Below are 15,290 nucleotides of genomic sequence, written 5' to 3' on the forward strand. Positions count from 1 at the left end.
CTAATATCTATACGGGGAAGAGTCAAAACAAAGAAAGAAAATTATAGAACAATTTCCCTAATGAATGTAAGTGCAAAAATCTTAAATAAACTATTAGCAAATAGATTACAGCAATTTATCACAAGAATAATACACTATGACCATGTAGGATTTATACCAGAAATGCAGGGCTGGTTCAATATTAGGAAAACTATGAACATAATTGATCATATCTGCAACAAAATGAACAGAAACTGCATGATTATCTGAATAGAAGCAGAAAAAGCTTTTGACAAAATACAACACCCATTCCTATTAAAAACACTAGAGAGCTTAGGAATAAATGGATTTTTCCTTAAATTGATAAGTAGCATCTACCTAAAACTTTCAGCAAGCATTATATGCAATGTGGACAAGCTGGAAGCATTTCCAATAAGATTGGGGGTGAAACAAGAATGTACATTAATACCACTCTTATTCAATATGGTACTAGAAATTTTAGTTTCAGCAGAAGAGAAGAAAAAGCAAAAGAAGGTATTAAAATAGGCAATGAAGAAACAAAGCTCTCACTCTTTACAAATGATATGATGATACACTTACAGAATCCTAGAGAATCAAGCACAAAACTACTTGAAATAATAAACAATGTTAGCAAAGTTGCAGGTTATAAAATAAACCCACATGAATCATTAGCATTTCTATATATTAACAACAATGCCCAAAAGCAAGAGATGGAAAAAGAAATTCCATTTAAAGTTACTGTAGACGTTATAAAATATTGAGAAGTCTACCTGCCAAAACAAACTCAGGAACTATATAAACACAATTACAAAACACTTTTCATACAAATAAAGTCAGATCTAAGTAATTAGAAAAACATCAGTTGCTCATGGGTAGACCAACTTAATATAATAAAAATGACAATTCTACATAAGTTAATTTACTTATTCAGTGCCATACCTATCAAACTACCAAAAAATATTTTATCGAGTGAGAAAAAAATAATAACAAGATTCATCTGGAAGAACAAAAGGTCCAGAATGTCAAGAGAGCAAATGAATGCTGGGGAAGGTGGCCTAGCCATACCAGATCTTAAATTGTATTATAAAGCAGCAAACATCAAAACTACTTGTATTGGCTAAGAAATGGAGTGGTGGATCAGTGGAATAGATTAGGTAAGCAAGACACAGTTGTCAATGACTATAGTAATCTACTGTTTGATAAACCTAAAGACTCCAACTTCTGGGATAACAACTAATTATCTGACAAAAACTGCTATGAAAACTGGAAAAGAGTATGGCAGAAGCTAGTCATAGACCAAAATCTTACACCAAATACTAAAATAAAGTCTAAATGAGTACACAATTTAGATATAAAGACTGATACTATAAGCAAACTGAGAGAGGAAAGAATAGTTTATCTGTCAGATTTATGGAGAAGGAAAGAATTTATCACCAAACAAGTGTTAGAGAACATTATGAAATGCAAAATAGATAATTTTGATTACATTAAATTGGAAAGGTTTTGCACAAATAAAGCCAATGAAACCAAGATTAGGAGGAAAGCACAAAACAGGGAAAGAATTTTATAACCAGTGTCTCTGATAAGGGCCTCATTTCTAAAATACAGAGAACTATGTCAAATATATAAGCATGTAAGTCATTCCCTAATTAAAAAATGGTCAAAGGATATGAATAGGCAGTTCTCAGATAAATAAATTAAAGCCATATATAGTCATATGAAAAAATGCCCTAAATCACTATTGATTAGAGAAATGCAAATCAAAACAATTCTGAGGTACCACATCACACCTATCAGATTGGCCAACATGACAAAACAGGAAAATGATAAATGTTGGAGAAGATGTGGAAAAATTGGAATACTAATGCATTGTTGGTGGAGTTGTGAAATGATCCAACCATTTTGGAGAATAATTTGGAACTATGCCCAAAGGGCTATAAGAATGTGCATACCCTTTGATCCAACAATAGTGCTTTTAGGGCTATATCTCAAAGAGATCATACAAATAGGAAAAGGACCCACATGTTCAAAAATATTTATGGCAGCTCTTTCTGTGGTGGCCAAGAATCAGAAATTGAGGGGATGTCCATCAATTGGGGAATGGCTGAACAAGTTGTGGTATGTGAATGTAATAGAATACTATTGTGCTATAAGAAATAATGAGCAAGTGAACTTCAGAAAAACCTGGAAAGACTTGTATGGACTGATGCTGAGTGAAATGAGCAGAACAAGGAGAGTGTTGTACACAGTAACAACCTTGTTGTGCAATGACTAATTTTGGTAGACTTAGCTCTTCCTAGCAATGCAAGCATCTAAGACATCTCCAAAAGTCTCATGATAGAAAATGCTATCTACATCCAGAGAAAGAACTATAGAGTTTGAATGCAGATCAAAACACACTATTTGCTCTAATTTTTCTTATGTTTTGTTTTGTTTCTTCTTTCTTGTGATTCCTCCTATTGGTTCTAATTCTTCTTTATAACATGACTAATGTGAAAATATATTTAATAAGAATGTATATGTAGAGCCTATATCAGATTATGTGCCATCTTGGGAAAGGGCGTGGGTGGGTGGGAGGGAAAGAAATTTTAAAACTCAAAAGCTTATGGAAGTAATTGTTCAAAACTAAAAATAAATTAATTAATTAAAAAATTTAAAAAGTTGAAGCACATTTTTCAGATAAATGTCTCATTTTTCAAACATATAGAAAACTGAGTCAAATTTATAAAAATAATAGCCATTCCTCAATTTATAAATGATCAAAGGATATGAGCAGTTTTCGGATGAAGTAATCAAAGTTATCTATAGTCATATGAAAAAATACTCTAACTCACTATTGATTGAAGAAATGCAAATGAAAATAATTCTGAGGTACCACCTCATACCTATTAGATTGGCTAATAGGACAGAAAAGGTAAATGACAAATGTTGGGAGTGGATATGGGAAAAATGAGACATTAATTCACTGTTGGTGGAGTTGTGAACTGATTCAGTCATTCTGTAGGGCAATTTGGAACTATGTCCAAAGTGCTGTAAAACCCTTTGACCTATTAACATTACTACTAGGTCTGAATCCCAAAAGACATTAAAAGCAAAAAGGAAAAAGACCTATATTTACAAAAATATTTATATCAGCTCATTTCTGGGGACAAATAATTAAAATTGAGAGGATGCCCATCAATTGGGGAATGGCTAAACAAATTGTGGTATGTGATTATGATGGAATACTATTGTACTATAAGAAATAATGAGCAGGATGTTTTCTGAAAAATATGAAAACACCTGCATTGGATGATGCAAAGTGAAATGTACTGTATACAAAGTAAGAGAAATATTATAAGATGATCAGCTATGAACGACTTAGCTATTCTCAACAATACAATTATTCAAGACAATTCTGAAAGACTTATGATGACAAATGCTATCCATCCCTAGAGAAAGAACTGATGGTGTCTGAATACAGATTGAAGTACACTTTTTTTACTTTATTTTTCTTGAATTTTTCTGTCTATATTTGCTTTCACACGATGATTATTATGGATATGTTTTGCATGACTACGCGTATATAGAGTAGTCGTGCTTGACTTCTCAATGAGGGGGTTGGGCAGTGAGGGAGGGAGAGAATCTGGAACTCAAAATTTTAAAAAAGAATGTCAAAAATTGTTTTTACATGTAGCTGGGAAAAATAAAAAGAAAGTACTAAAAAAGAAAAAGAAAAAAAGAAATTGCTTACCAAATTAAGAAAAGATCCATTTGTTCTTATAAATTGTATTGATTTAAAAAAAACATAAATGGGTATTGTATATTATCCAAATCATTTTCTATTCATATATCTATTGATATAATGTTATGTTTTGAATTTGTTTTATAGTTTTCCTAATATAGAATCAACTCTAAATTTCAGGTTTAAATCTCCTCTGTCTATGGTAGATTTTTTTTTAACACATTCTCCTTCTTCCTTTACTCTTTAGCCTCTTCTCTGCACCCTCATCACCATCCATACTATTGTCAATGTAGGTACCACCCTAACCATCCCACTGATCAGAAAGGTAAGTATTTGAAGCAAAACTTATCCTAGTAATTGAACAGCAAATAATTGGATCAACTGAATGTGTGCAACAGGTCTTCCAAGATGAGCAGAAAAGCAAATGATTCATCACTCAAAATGGAAGAGAAATTTTAATCAACATTTGATAAGTCAGGCCAATTAGGTAGAGGTAACTTAGGGATTCATGGGCTATATATACAAGTATGTCAAATATATACACTCTCATGAATTCATGTAAAGACATGTGAGAACAAAAAGATATGAATGAGGAATATTAGGAAATACCTTTGTTTAGGAGAGAACAGATACTTATTGTCATTCTCTCCCTCTGAATTTCCCCTGTCCATGCCCCTAGAGACAGATACTATAGCTCAAAATTTTGTGGTAATTGGACCAGTATGAATTACTCTGCTCAAAGGTATAAGGTTAAGAATTACTAAAGAAATACTAAAACAATTTTAACAATATTAAGGTCAATGATTCTGACACACTTATACCCAATGGATTTTCTATCGTTCCTGGACCTATTTAAATGACTGCATTATGGGTATGTATATATACTTATGCTTTTACAAAGCTGAACTCAGTCTATTCAATATTTAGAGAACTCACTACGACTGGAGGGAAAGAAAGAAATTAAAATCTTTCATGTTAACAATATCTTTCCATCTGTCAGTCCTAAGGAAAACATTCACAAGAGGTTCTAGTTGAAATAAATGGTCAACAGAGAACATAAGGAATGCAGAGTGAAGCTACCTCATTTCAAGGAAGGTCAGCAGCTCCTTGTCTTTCTGCATTCTACTGGGTTTTTTTTTTGTTTTTTGGGGTTTTTTTTTTGCTTTTTGCCTCCTCTGACCATCAAGCGAATGATTGCTAGTAACATAGCACTGAGGATTATCTTCATCTCTCAGATTGGAGTTGGGGCCCTGGGGAACTCCTTTCTCCTGGGCCTTTATACCATCACCTTATGCATTGGCCCCAGGATGAGACCCATAGATTTTCTTCTCATACAGTTGGCCTTTGTCAATGATTTGGTGCTTCTCTCCAAAGGGATCCCTCAGACAATGGCTGCTTTTGGGCTCAACAATTTCTTAGATGATGTGGGATGTAAACTTGTGTTTTACCTTCACCGAGTGGCCCAGGGCCTTTCTCTCTCCACTACCTGCCTCCTGAGTGGATTCCAAGCCATCATTTTAAGTCCTAGAAGCTCTAGGTGGGCAGAACTCAAAGTCAAAATTCCAAAATGCATTGTCCCCTTCTGTCTCTTGTGCTGGGCCCTAGATCTACTGAAAAATTGTGTTATTCTTATATATATTAAAGGCTTACAGGACAATGAAAACATCACTAGCACTCAGGATTTTGGTTTTTGCTCAGCATCATTTAATCCCTCATTTATTTCTTCACTCTATCTATCCATGATTTCCCTTCCTGATGTTGTGTGTCTAGGAATCATGGTGTTGACCAGTGGCTCCATGGTGATTACCCTATACAGACACCATCAAAGAATCCAGAATATTCACAGCACCAGCTTTTCCTCTAGAACCTCCCCTGAGACCAGAGCCACGCAAACCATAGTGGTGCTAGTCAGTATGTTTATTTCCTTTTACTCACTCAATTGTATCTTAGTATGTTGTGTGCACTCTGGAAAAGCACCTTTGTGGCTGGTTCATACCTCTGCTTTCTTGGCTGCCTGCTTTCCAGCTTGTAGCCCCTTTGTGCTGATCACCAGTGACTCCCAAATCACTAAGTACTCCTTAGCTATCTGGGGAAAGATAAAGTCCTGAATTGGCTCAAAGAGGGAATAAGATACACAGGCAATGGGGTATAGAAATCTATCTCACCCTACAGCAAAATAGAAGGGTAAGGGGATGGGGGGGGCATGATAGAAGGGAGAGCAGATTGGGGGAAGGTGTAGTCAGAAGCAAAACACTTCTGAGAACAGACAGGGTGAAAGGAGAGAGAGAATAGAACAAATGGGATTAGGGGGACTAGGATGGACGAAAATACAGTTAGTGATAGTAACTGAAAATAAAATGAAGCAAGATTCTCTGATAAAGTCTTCATTTCTCTAACATAGAGAACTGTGTCAAATTTATTAAAATGAGTCATTCCCCAACAGATAAATGATCAAAAGATATAATCAGTTTTCAGATCAAGTAATTCAAGCTATCTATAGCCATATGAAAAAGTATTCTGACTCATTATTGATTAGAGAAATGCAAATTAAAACAATTCTGAGGTACTACCTCATACCTATTCGATTGGCTAATGGGAAAGAAAAGGTAAATGACAAATGTTGGAGGGGATGTGGGAAAATGAGACATTAATGTACTGTAGGTGGAGTTGAGAATTGATTCAACCATTTTGTAGAGCAATTTGGAACTATGCCCAAAGGGCTATAAAACCATGCCTACCCTTTGACCTAGCAATACCACTACTAGATCTGTATCCCAAAAGAGATAAAAAACAAAAAAGAAAAGGTCCTATATGTACAAAAATATTTATAGCATCTCTTTTCTGTGATTAAAGAATTAGAAATTGAGGGGATGTCCATCAATTGGGGAATGGCTGAACAAGTTGTGGTATGTAATTATGATGGAATACTATTGTACACTAAGAAATTATGAGCAGGATGTTCTCAGAAAAACCAGAAAAGATTTGCATGGGTTGATGCAAGAAATGTACTGGGTACAAAGTAACTGCAATATTGTGAGATGATCTGCCATGAATGACTTAGCTATTTTCACAATACAACAATCCAAGACAACTCTGAAGGACTTAGGATGAAAAATACTACCCATCCCCAGATAAAGAACTGATGGTGTCTGGATACAGATTGAAGCACATGTTTTTATTTCTTTTTTTCTTGAGTTTTTTTGTCTATATTTTCTTTTACAACATGACCATTATGTATATGCTTTGCATGACTACACCTGTATAACCTATATGAAATTGCTTGCCTTCTCAATTGGGAGGGGAGGAAGAAAGGGAGATACTTTGGAACTCAAAGTTTTAAAAAACAAATATTAAAAGTTGCTTTTACCATCGACCCAGCAATACAACTTCTAGGGCTGTATCCCAAAGAGATAATAGAAACAGGAAAAGGACCCACATGTACAATATTTACAGCAGCTCTTTCTGTGGTGACCAAGAATTGGAAATTGAGGGGATGCCCATTAATTGGGGAATGGCTGAACAAGTTGTGGTATATGAATGTAATGGAATACTATTGTGCTATAAGAAATGATGAGCAGCAGACTTCAGAAAAACCTGGAAAGACTTACATGAAGTGACGCTGAGTGAAGTGAGTAGATCTAGGAAAACATTGTACACATTAAAATCACATTAGGCAATGCCTAAGTTTGATAGACATCTCTTCTTAGCAATGCAAAGATCTAAGACAACTCCAAAAGATTCATGATGGAAAATACTGTCCATATCCAGAGAAAGAACTATGGAGTCTGAATGCAGATTGAAGCATACTATTTGTTCTCTCTTTCTTTTTTATTTTGTTGGTTTTGTTTCTTTTTTCTTGTGGCTCCTCCTATTCATTCTAATTCTTCTTTACAACATGACTACTGTGAAAATATGTTTAATAAGAATGTTTATGTAGAACCTATATCAGATTGCATGCCACCTTGGGGAGGGAGGCAGAGAAAATTTAAAACTCAAAAGCTTATGGAAGTGAATGTTGAAAACTAAGGAAAAATTAATTAATTTTAAAATTAAAAAAGAAAACCACATATTAACATTTAAAAAATCACCCAATGAAAGACATAAAGTTAAAAAATTGTTTTTACATGTAACTTGGGAAAAATTAAATACTAAATAAATACAAAAAATGAAAAATAAAGTCCCCATCTTTATAGTGTCCCTTTGTATACTAGCTTAACCATTTTTAGTCCAAGCTCTAACTGTGAAAGATTCTTTCTGAGACAAGACATCTCTAAGAAATCCTTAATTTATAAGATTCAATTAGAATTATTTCAATAATTACAATATTAAGTCAAACTATCTTTCTCAGATAAAGGAACGCTTAGGCTTCCCTTGAGTCCCATGAGGAAGAATTCTAGTGCTAGAATAAAATCAAGAACTTCTGAGATATTTCAATTCTCAAATAGTGAAATTCTCATGATGATTTTATTAGAATTTCTTTATCCGGTGAGCTCTGTCTTTCTAAGTCAAGGCAGACTAATGTACATGCAAAGCTTTTTAGACACCCTCCCCATCTTTGTCAAACTTCAATGCTAACTACCTAAATATAAGCAAAAAAGACTAGTAAGCAACTATTTTGACTGAAAGTTAGAATGAAAGAAGAGAAGCTGTACACAATACAATTGGAGATTGGTGGAGTCAATCTAGGCACAGAACTCCCAGGCTTATAAGCCTGGAATGGGAAAGAATAAACTTGATTACACATTATTTCAAATGCCAAAAAGTGATATTTGCAACTCAACCTAGAGACAACAGAGATCCACTTACTAGAGCTATTTGACTAGGAAATCGCAATGTGATTTATGACTATGAATTCAAAAATTTTATGGAGGGTGAGTCAGAAAGGGGAAACTGGTATCAGAGTGGCCAATCAGGAGGTTATCACCAGGATCTAGGTGAGAGATGATGAGGTCTGAAATGAGGCTGAGCACACATGAGTAAAAAAGGGAGTAATGCAGATGCAATGAAGTACAGACATAGAAAGTACTAGACTTAGCAACTTATTGTCTTGTGGCAGAATAAGGGGAGAATTGAGTCAATGGTAATGAAGATAAGCAGTTATGAGAAGGGTGATAGCTTTGGGAAGAGAAATCAGTCCTGTTTCAAACATATTGAGTTTGTGATTTCTACTGGATCCAAAATGTCTTTTCATCAGTTAGTTATTGAAGACTGAAGCTTAGGAAAGAGTATCAGGCAGGATTTACACATATAGGAGAAATGTGTACATATTTACACATATAGGATACAGAGAGTAGTCAGGGAGGTAGGATCATAAAATCATAGTTTTAATTAGAATGTTTCTTAGTGGTCATCCATAATTTTATAAATAAAGAAACTGACATCGAGAGAGTCATATAGTGAAACATATTTACATTCTCTCTCTTTCTGTCTCTGTCTCTCTCTCTCTCTTCAATTCTCTGTACATATATTTATATAATATAGACAGGGATACAAATACATAGATGTCTGATATATGTATCTATCTATATCTATGTGTTTTCTGCCTTAGTTATTGTAACATCTCCTATTGATTTAAAAATCATCTCTATACTGAGGATTCCCAGGTCTGTATCTCTTGCCTTAATGTCTCTTGAGCCAATTTTATTGTTCTTTCTATAGTACCACACTATAAGAAGAGAACTGAGAGAGAGGCAATTTCACAAAAACCCAGAGAGCATAGATGATTCAAGAGGGAAAGTGGTTCAACAGAATCAAATGCTCTAACATACTCTAGCATACTCTCTAGAGTGTTACGAAGATTAAGCACTGAAGATATGACCATTGGATTTGTCAACTAAGAGTTCATTAAAAACTTTGGAGACAGTAGTTTCAATTGAGGGATGAGGTCCAAAGGTAGATTGATTACAAGGACTGAGAAGTTAATATAAGGGAAGTAAGTTGAGACAAGGATAGACAGTTTGCCATGGAAATTAAGTGTGTATATACATATACATATACATATACATATACATATACATATACATATACATATACATATACATATACATATACATATACATATACATATACATATGCATATACATATGCATATACATATACATATACATATATATACAACAGCTTATGGCTATGGTAGTGAGAAATAAATGCTTTGAATAAGGTGAGGATAAACTAGATATGTTTGTAGCGAACACATAAAAAGTCAGCATGTGGTTTGAACATGACACAGAGAAAGAGATGGAGAGAGACAACCATAAAAAGAAAATATGACTGTGTAGAAATTTTCTTTGAGAAAAGAGGGTGGACTGTGATCAACCATATACATAGAAAGTTTGGCCTTGGTTAAGGGATTGGTCACATATTAAAAGATCAATTAGAAAAGTTGAAGTGGATTATCTAGCAATAGTGAGGTCTCAGGATTATATTATATTACATAAATTTCTAATGTACCCAATCAACATGGTTAAGTAAATATCTACAACATCACATATAAGCAAAAAAGGTGAAGGCAGTTGGTAATTATAAACTAAAGTCAAAATTTTTGAAGGTATGAGACAGCTGGACAAGGTGCCTGGTGATTTGAGTGAAGAGGGTAAAGTTGAATTTATTTATTATATGTTCAGTACTTTGAAAGTACAAAAGTGAAGCCATAGCAAGTCAATAGCCTTGGATAAGACCAAGGCATGGAGGAAATGGAGATCATAGAATGAAGAAAGAATAAAGTTAGAAAAAGTAAGGGCAAGGTAGTGATGAAATGATAGGAAGTTATGATCATATGGAGAAGTTTCACAGCTCTCACTCACAGAAATAGAAGTTATGGGTGGTGAAGTTCTTAAGAGTATAATAATTGTTATATGTGACTAAAAAGGATTGAACTTGCAGTTTACGACAGTTGTGGAGGCTGATAAACCAAGGAAAGAAACAATTTGAGAAAACATCAAGAGGATATTGAAGTCTTTTATTATTAGGACAAAGGTGAAGTAAATGGGTATAAAGGAAGACTGAGCCAAGTACTGAACTACTGGAGAAAAGAAGAAGAATGACATAGCAGATAACAGCAATAATGATGTGAAAAGGGTGAAACTCCTGTTATACATAGGCATTTTCAAGCATTTATTAAGTGATTACTATCTGCCAATCACCGTGCTTTATGCTGGAGACACAAACCCTGTCCCCAGTAAGCTTACATTGTTATGGGAGGAGGGGGGAGACAACACAGAGAGGGGAGTTAGAAAGGGAGGATAGTGGATAGAGGTACGTCGTAACATCGTAGGGATGTGACCTGGAATTGATGTAGACATCTACTTCTCACCAAGAAAATGTAAAACCTCCCCTAGTAGCACTAAACAAGACAGGGGCATTGTTAAATTTGTAGTTGTGGAGGATAGTGATTTTGGTTGTAGTTTAGACAGCATGATGAAGCTGTAACTCATAATTCTTAGGAAAAAATTTCAAAGAAGGAGAGTTCATTGAGTGAAACCAGCAGAGAGTATGCCTGTAATTGTCCTTAGAGAGGAAGAATAACTCTTCCTCCTGTGTGTTTGGGGAATAAGAATAGGTATTAAAGAAGATGTCAGGAAAGTTGTGCATTTTGGAGGGAGCCAGGTCCCTGTAAGTGCAAAAAGATATAAAGAACTTGAAAAAGAAGGGGTCTAAGATGAACAAACCTTTGCTATAGAACTTCTATAGTTTCCAACTAGAGGTTGGAAATATGAAGCTCAGGTCCTAGTTTGGATCCTGAAAGTGAATGGTTGCTATGTGAGTCTCAAGTCATAGACCAGAGGTGATAGTACAGATGTGGTAGGCTTTGGGGCTGAGCAAGGCCCAGAACAGAAAAAGAGGCTTTGCCTCACCAACATGGAAGGAAGAGAACAGGTCTGCAGCAGTAACAAAATGAGTCAGGGAAGAGTACCAACAGATTCCAAGGTAGTAGGTTGAAAGAGAGAGGGCAGATAGCTCAAATTATATAGGAAGACATAGTCTAGTGACTTCTATCAAACATTCAAAGTAACAATTAATTTCCATATTACATATACTCTTTGTAATAAAAGCAAAAGAAAATATCCTTTCCATTTTGTTCTAAGATACAAATATAGTCTTAATACCTAAACTAGGGAGAAATAAAACACAGAAAGAAATTTATAGACAACTATTACTAATGAAGATTAATGGAAAATTTAAATAAATCATTGGCAAGTATGCTACCAAAGTTTATGTTGTAAGTTAAAGGTTATACACCTTGTCCAGATTGGATTTATACTTAGAATGTATATTTGGTTCAACAAAAGGAAGACTACAAATATAATAAATCATGTTACTAATATAAAAAATAAAACACACAGGCTTATATCAAAATAGTCAGAAAAGAAAATTCCACACCTGTATTATGAAAAATACTAGAAATAATAATAATAGTATATAGACCTTTGATTCACATATTAATATCTATCTAAAAATAAGAGCAAACATTACATGTAATGGATATTATTTAGAGAACTTTCCAATATGATTAGGATTAAATCAGAGTAAGATTACTGATTATTACCACTAATATTTAACATAGTGTAAGAAATTCCAACTATAGCAATAAGACAAGAAAGAGAAAATTAGATAAGAAGAATACTTAAAGAAGAAACAATTACCACACTTTTGCAGATGATATCACAATTTATTTAGAAAATCCTGAAGAGTCAACTAAAATAAATGAAAACAAATATTTCAGGAAATTTAAAGATACCAAATAAATACAAATAAAACATCAACTCTTTTCTACATTATCCATTAGACCCAGAAGGAAGAATTAAAAAGAAAAAATACAAAATAAATATTGAAATATTGAAAAATATAATATTGAATTATGTAATGTATAATTTAGCAATTTTCAACCAGAAAGTTTATGAATCCATCTATAAGCTATTCTTTGTAAAAACAAAACAAAAATTAATGAAGAAATATTAATTGTTCTTGGATAGTTTGAATTGAAATTAAAAAGACAGTATTATTGAATTTAAATACTTATTCAGTGTCTTACCAATCAGTCTGAAAAGATTAGTTTATAGAACTAAAAATGCATATATAGGGAACAAAAGTTCAAGAATCTCTTCATTATTATAATTATTATTATTATAAATTTATTTTTAGTTTTCAACATTTATTTTCACAAGACTTTGAGTTCCAAATTTTCTCCCCATCTCACCCCTCCCCCATCCTAAAATAATACCTTCAATTTATTTTTCTTCTCTTATTGCTAAAGCTAAAGTTTCCAGTACAATATTGTACAATATTGAACAACAGAGGTGATAATGGACATCATTGTTTCACCCCTGGTCTTTTTTCCTCCTTTTTTTTAAAGTTAATTTGTTTTGATTTATCAACCATCACTTCCCAAAGCATTTGAGTTTTACATTTTTTTCCCCTTCCCTCACCACCTCCCTCCCTAAGACAGTGTGCAATCTGATGTAGGCTACACATATACATTCCTATTAAACATGTTTTCACATTAGTGATGTTGCAAGGAAGAATTATAACCAATTATAACCACCAGAAAGAGGAAACAAAACACAACAGAAGAAAAAAATAGCAAATAATATGCTTCCATCTGCATTCAGACTCCATAGTTCTTTCTTCTTTGTGGATAGCATTTTCCATCATGAGGCCTTTGGGGATATCTTAGATACTTGTATTGCTGAGAAGGGTTAAGTCTATCAATATTAGTCGTTGCACAATGTGGCTGTTATTGTGTAAAACGTTATCCTGGTTCTGCTCACTTCACTCAGCATCAGAGCATAAAAGTCTTTCCAGGTTTTTCTGAAGTCAGACTGCTCATCATTTCTTATATAGCACAATAGTATTCCATTACATTCATATACCACAACTTGTTCAGCCATTCCCCAATTGATGGGCATCCTCTCAATTTCCAATTCTTTACCACCACAAAAAGAGCTGCTACAAATATTTTTGTGCATGTGGGTTCTTTTCCCATTTGTATGATCTCTTTAGGGTATTTACCTAGAAGTGCTATTGCTGGGTCAAAGGGTATGCACATTTTTATAGCCCTTTGGGCACAAAAGTTTCAAATTGCTCTACAAAATGGTTGGATCATTTCATTTCACCTCTCTACCAACAATACATTAGTGTTCCAATTTTCCCACATCTCCAGCATTTATCATTTTCCTGTTTTGTCATGTTGGCCAATCTGATAGGTATAATGTGGTACCTCAGAGTTGTTTTGATTTCCATTTCTCTAATCAATAGTGATTTAGAGCATTTTTTCATATGACTATAGATGGCTTTAATTTCTTCATCTGAAAAATGACTGCTCATATCCTTTGATCATTTATCAATTGGAGAATGACTTGTATTCTTATAAATTTTACTTAATTCTCTACATATTTTAGAAATAAGGCCCTTATCACCCCTGATCTTATTGGAAATGCTTCTAGCTTATCACTATTACATATGATGCTTGCTGAAGGTTTTAGGTAGATACTACTTATTATTTTAAGGAAGACTTCATTTTTCCTATGCTCTCTAGTGTTTTTAATAGGAATGGTTGATGTATTTTGACAAAAGCTTTTTCTTCATCTATTGAGATGATCATGTGGTTTCATTCTTTAGGATTAGATTATTTAGTTTCCAAATATTTTTAGTCTATTTTTCCATGGCTCTTTATTACATATAATTTTTTGTTATATCATGATCTGAAAAGAATGCATTTAATATTTCTGCCTTTCTCCACTAGATTGTGAGGTATTTATGCCCTGGCACATGGACAATTTTTGTGTATGTGCCATGTACCACTGAGAAAAAAGTATATTCCTTTCTATCCCCATTCAATTTTCTCCAGAGGTCTACCATACCTAAATTTTCTAATATTCTATTCACCTCCTTAACTTCTTTCTTGTTTATTTTGTGGTTAGATTTATCTAGTTCAGAGAGGGGGAGGTTGAGGTCCCCCACTACAATAGTTTTGCTGTCTATTTCTTCCTGTAACTCCCTGAACTTCTCCTCTAAGAATTTAGGATGCTATATCATTTGGTGCATATATATATTTAGTAATGATATTATTTCATTGTCTGTGGTGCCTTTTAGCAGGATGTAGTTTCCTTCTTTATCTCTTTTGATGTGATCTATTTTTGCTGTACTTTGTCTGAGATCAGGATTACTACCCCCTGCTATTATTACTTCAGCTAAAGCATAATATATTCTACTCCAACCTTTTACCTTTACCCTCTGTGTGTCCTTCTTTTTCAAATGTATTTTCTGTAAACAACATATTGTAGGGTTATGGTTTTTAATCCATTCTACTATCTGCTTCTGTTTTATGGGAGAGTTCACCCCATTCACATTCACTGTTATGATTACTATCTGTGTTTTTCTCTCCATCCTATTTCCTTCCTATTTATGCTTTTCTTTCTCCTTTCTCCCTTTCCCTCCTCACTAGTGTTTTGCTTTTGACCACCACCTCCCTCAATCCTGCCTCCCTTCTATTATCCCCCACCCTTTTCTTCCCCTTTACCCTTACTACTTCTTCTCTCCATTGTATCTCCCCACCCTTTTCTTTCCT

At 33.9% G+C, this 15,290-nt stretch overlaps 2 protein-coding genes across 2 annotated transcripts in view; both read left to right on the plus strand.

Annotated features, from left to right (window-relative positions):
* LOC114044789 (vomeronasal type-1 receptor 1-like) overlaps window positions 1-4,418 on the plus strand; it is a 59,233-nt gene extending 54,815 nt beyond the window's left edge. The window contains exons 3-4 of the mRNA XM_027864471.1: window positions 3,972-4,049; window positions 4,404-4,418. Coding sequence (XP_027720272.1) covers window positions 3,972-4,049; window positions 4,404-4,418 — 93 coding nt within the window. The remainder of the gene's footprint in view (window positions 1-3,971; window positions 4,050-4,403) is intronic.
* A 496-nt stretch (window positions 4,419-4,914) lies between these two features.
* On the plus strand, window positions 4,915-5,832 carry LOC114044790 (vomeronasal type-1 receptor 1-like). The gene has a single exon (XM_027864472.1). The coding sequence runs from the start codon at window positions 4,915-4,917 to the stop codon at window positions 5,830-5,832; it is 918 nt and encodes a 305-aa protein (XP_027720273.1).
* The last annotated feature ends 9,458 nt before the right edge of the window (window positions 5,833-15,290 follow it).

Source organism: Vombatus ursinus, unplaced genomic scaffold (genome assembly GCF_900497805.2).
Source record: "Vombatus ursinus unplaced genomic scaffold, bare-nosed wombat genome assembly UNPS02014775.1, whole genome shotgun sequence".
Lineage (NCBI taxonomy): Eukaryota > Metazoa > Chordata > Mammalia > Diprotodontia > Vombatidae > Vombatus > Vombatus ursinus.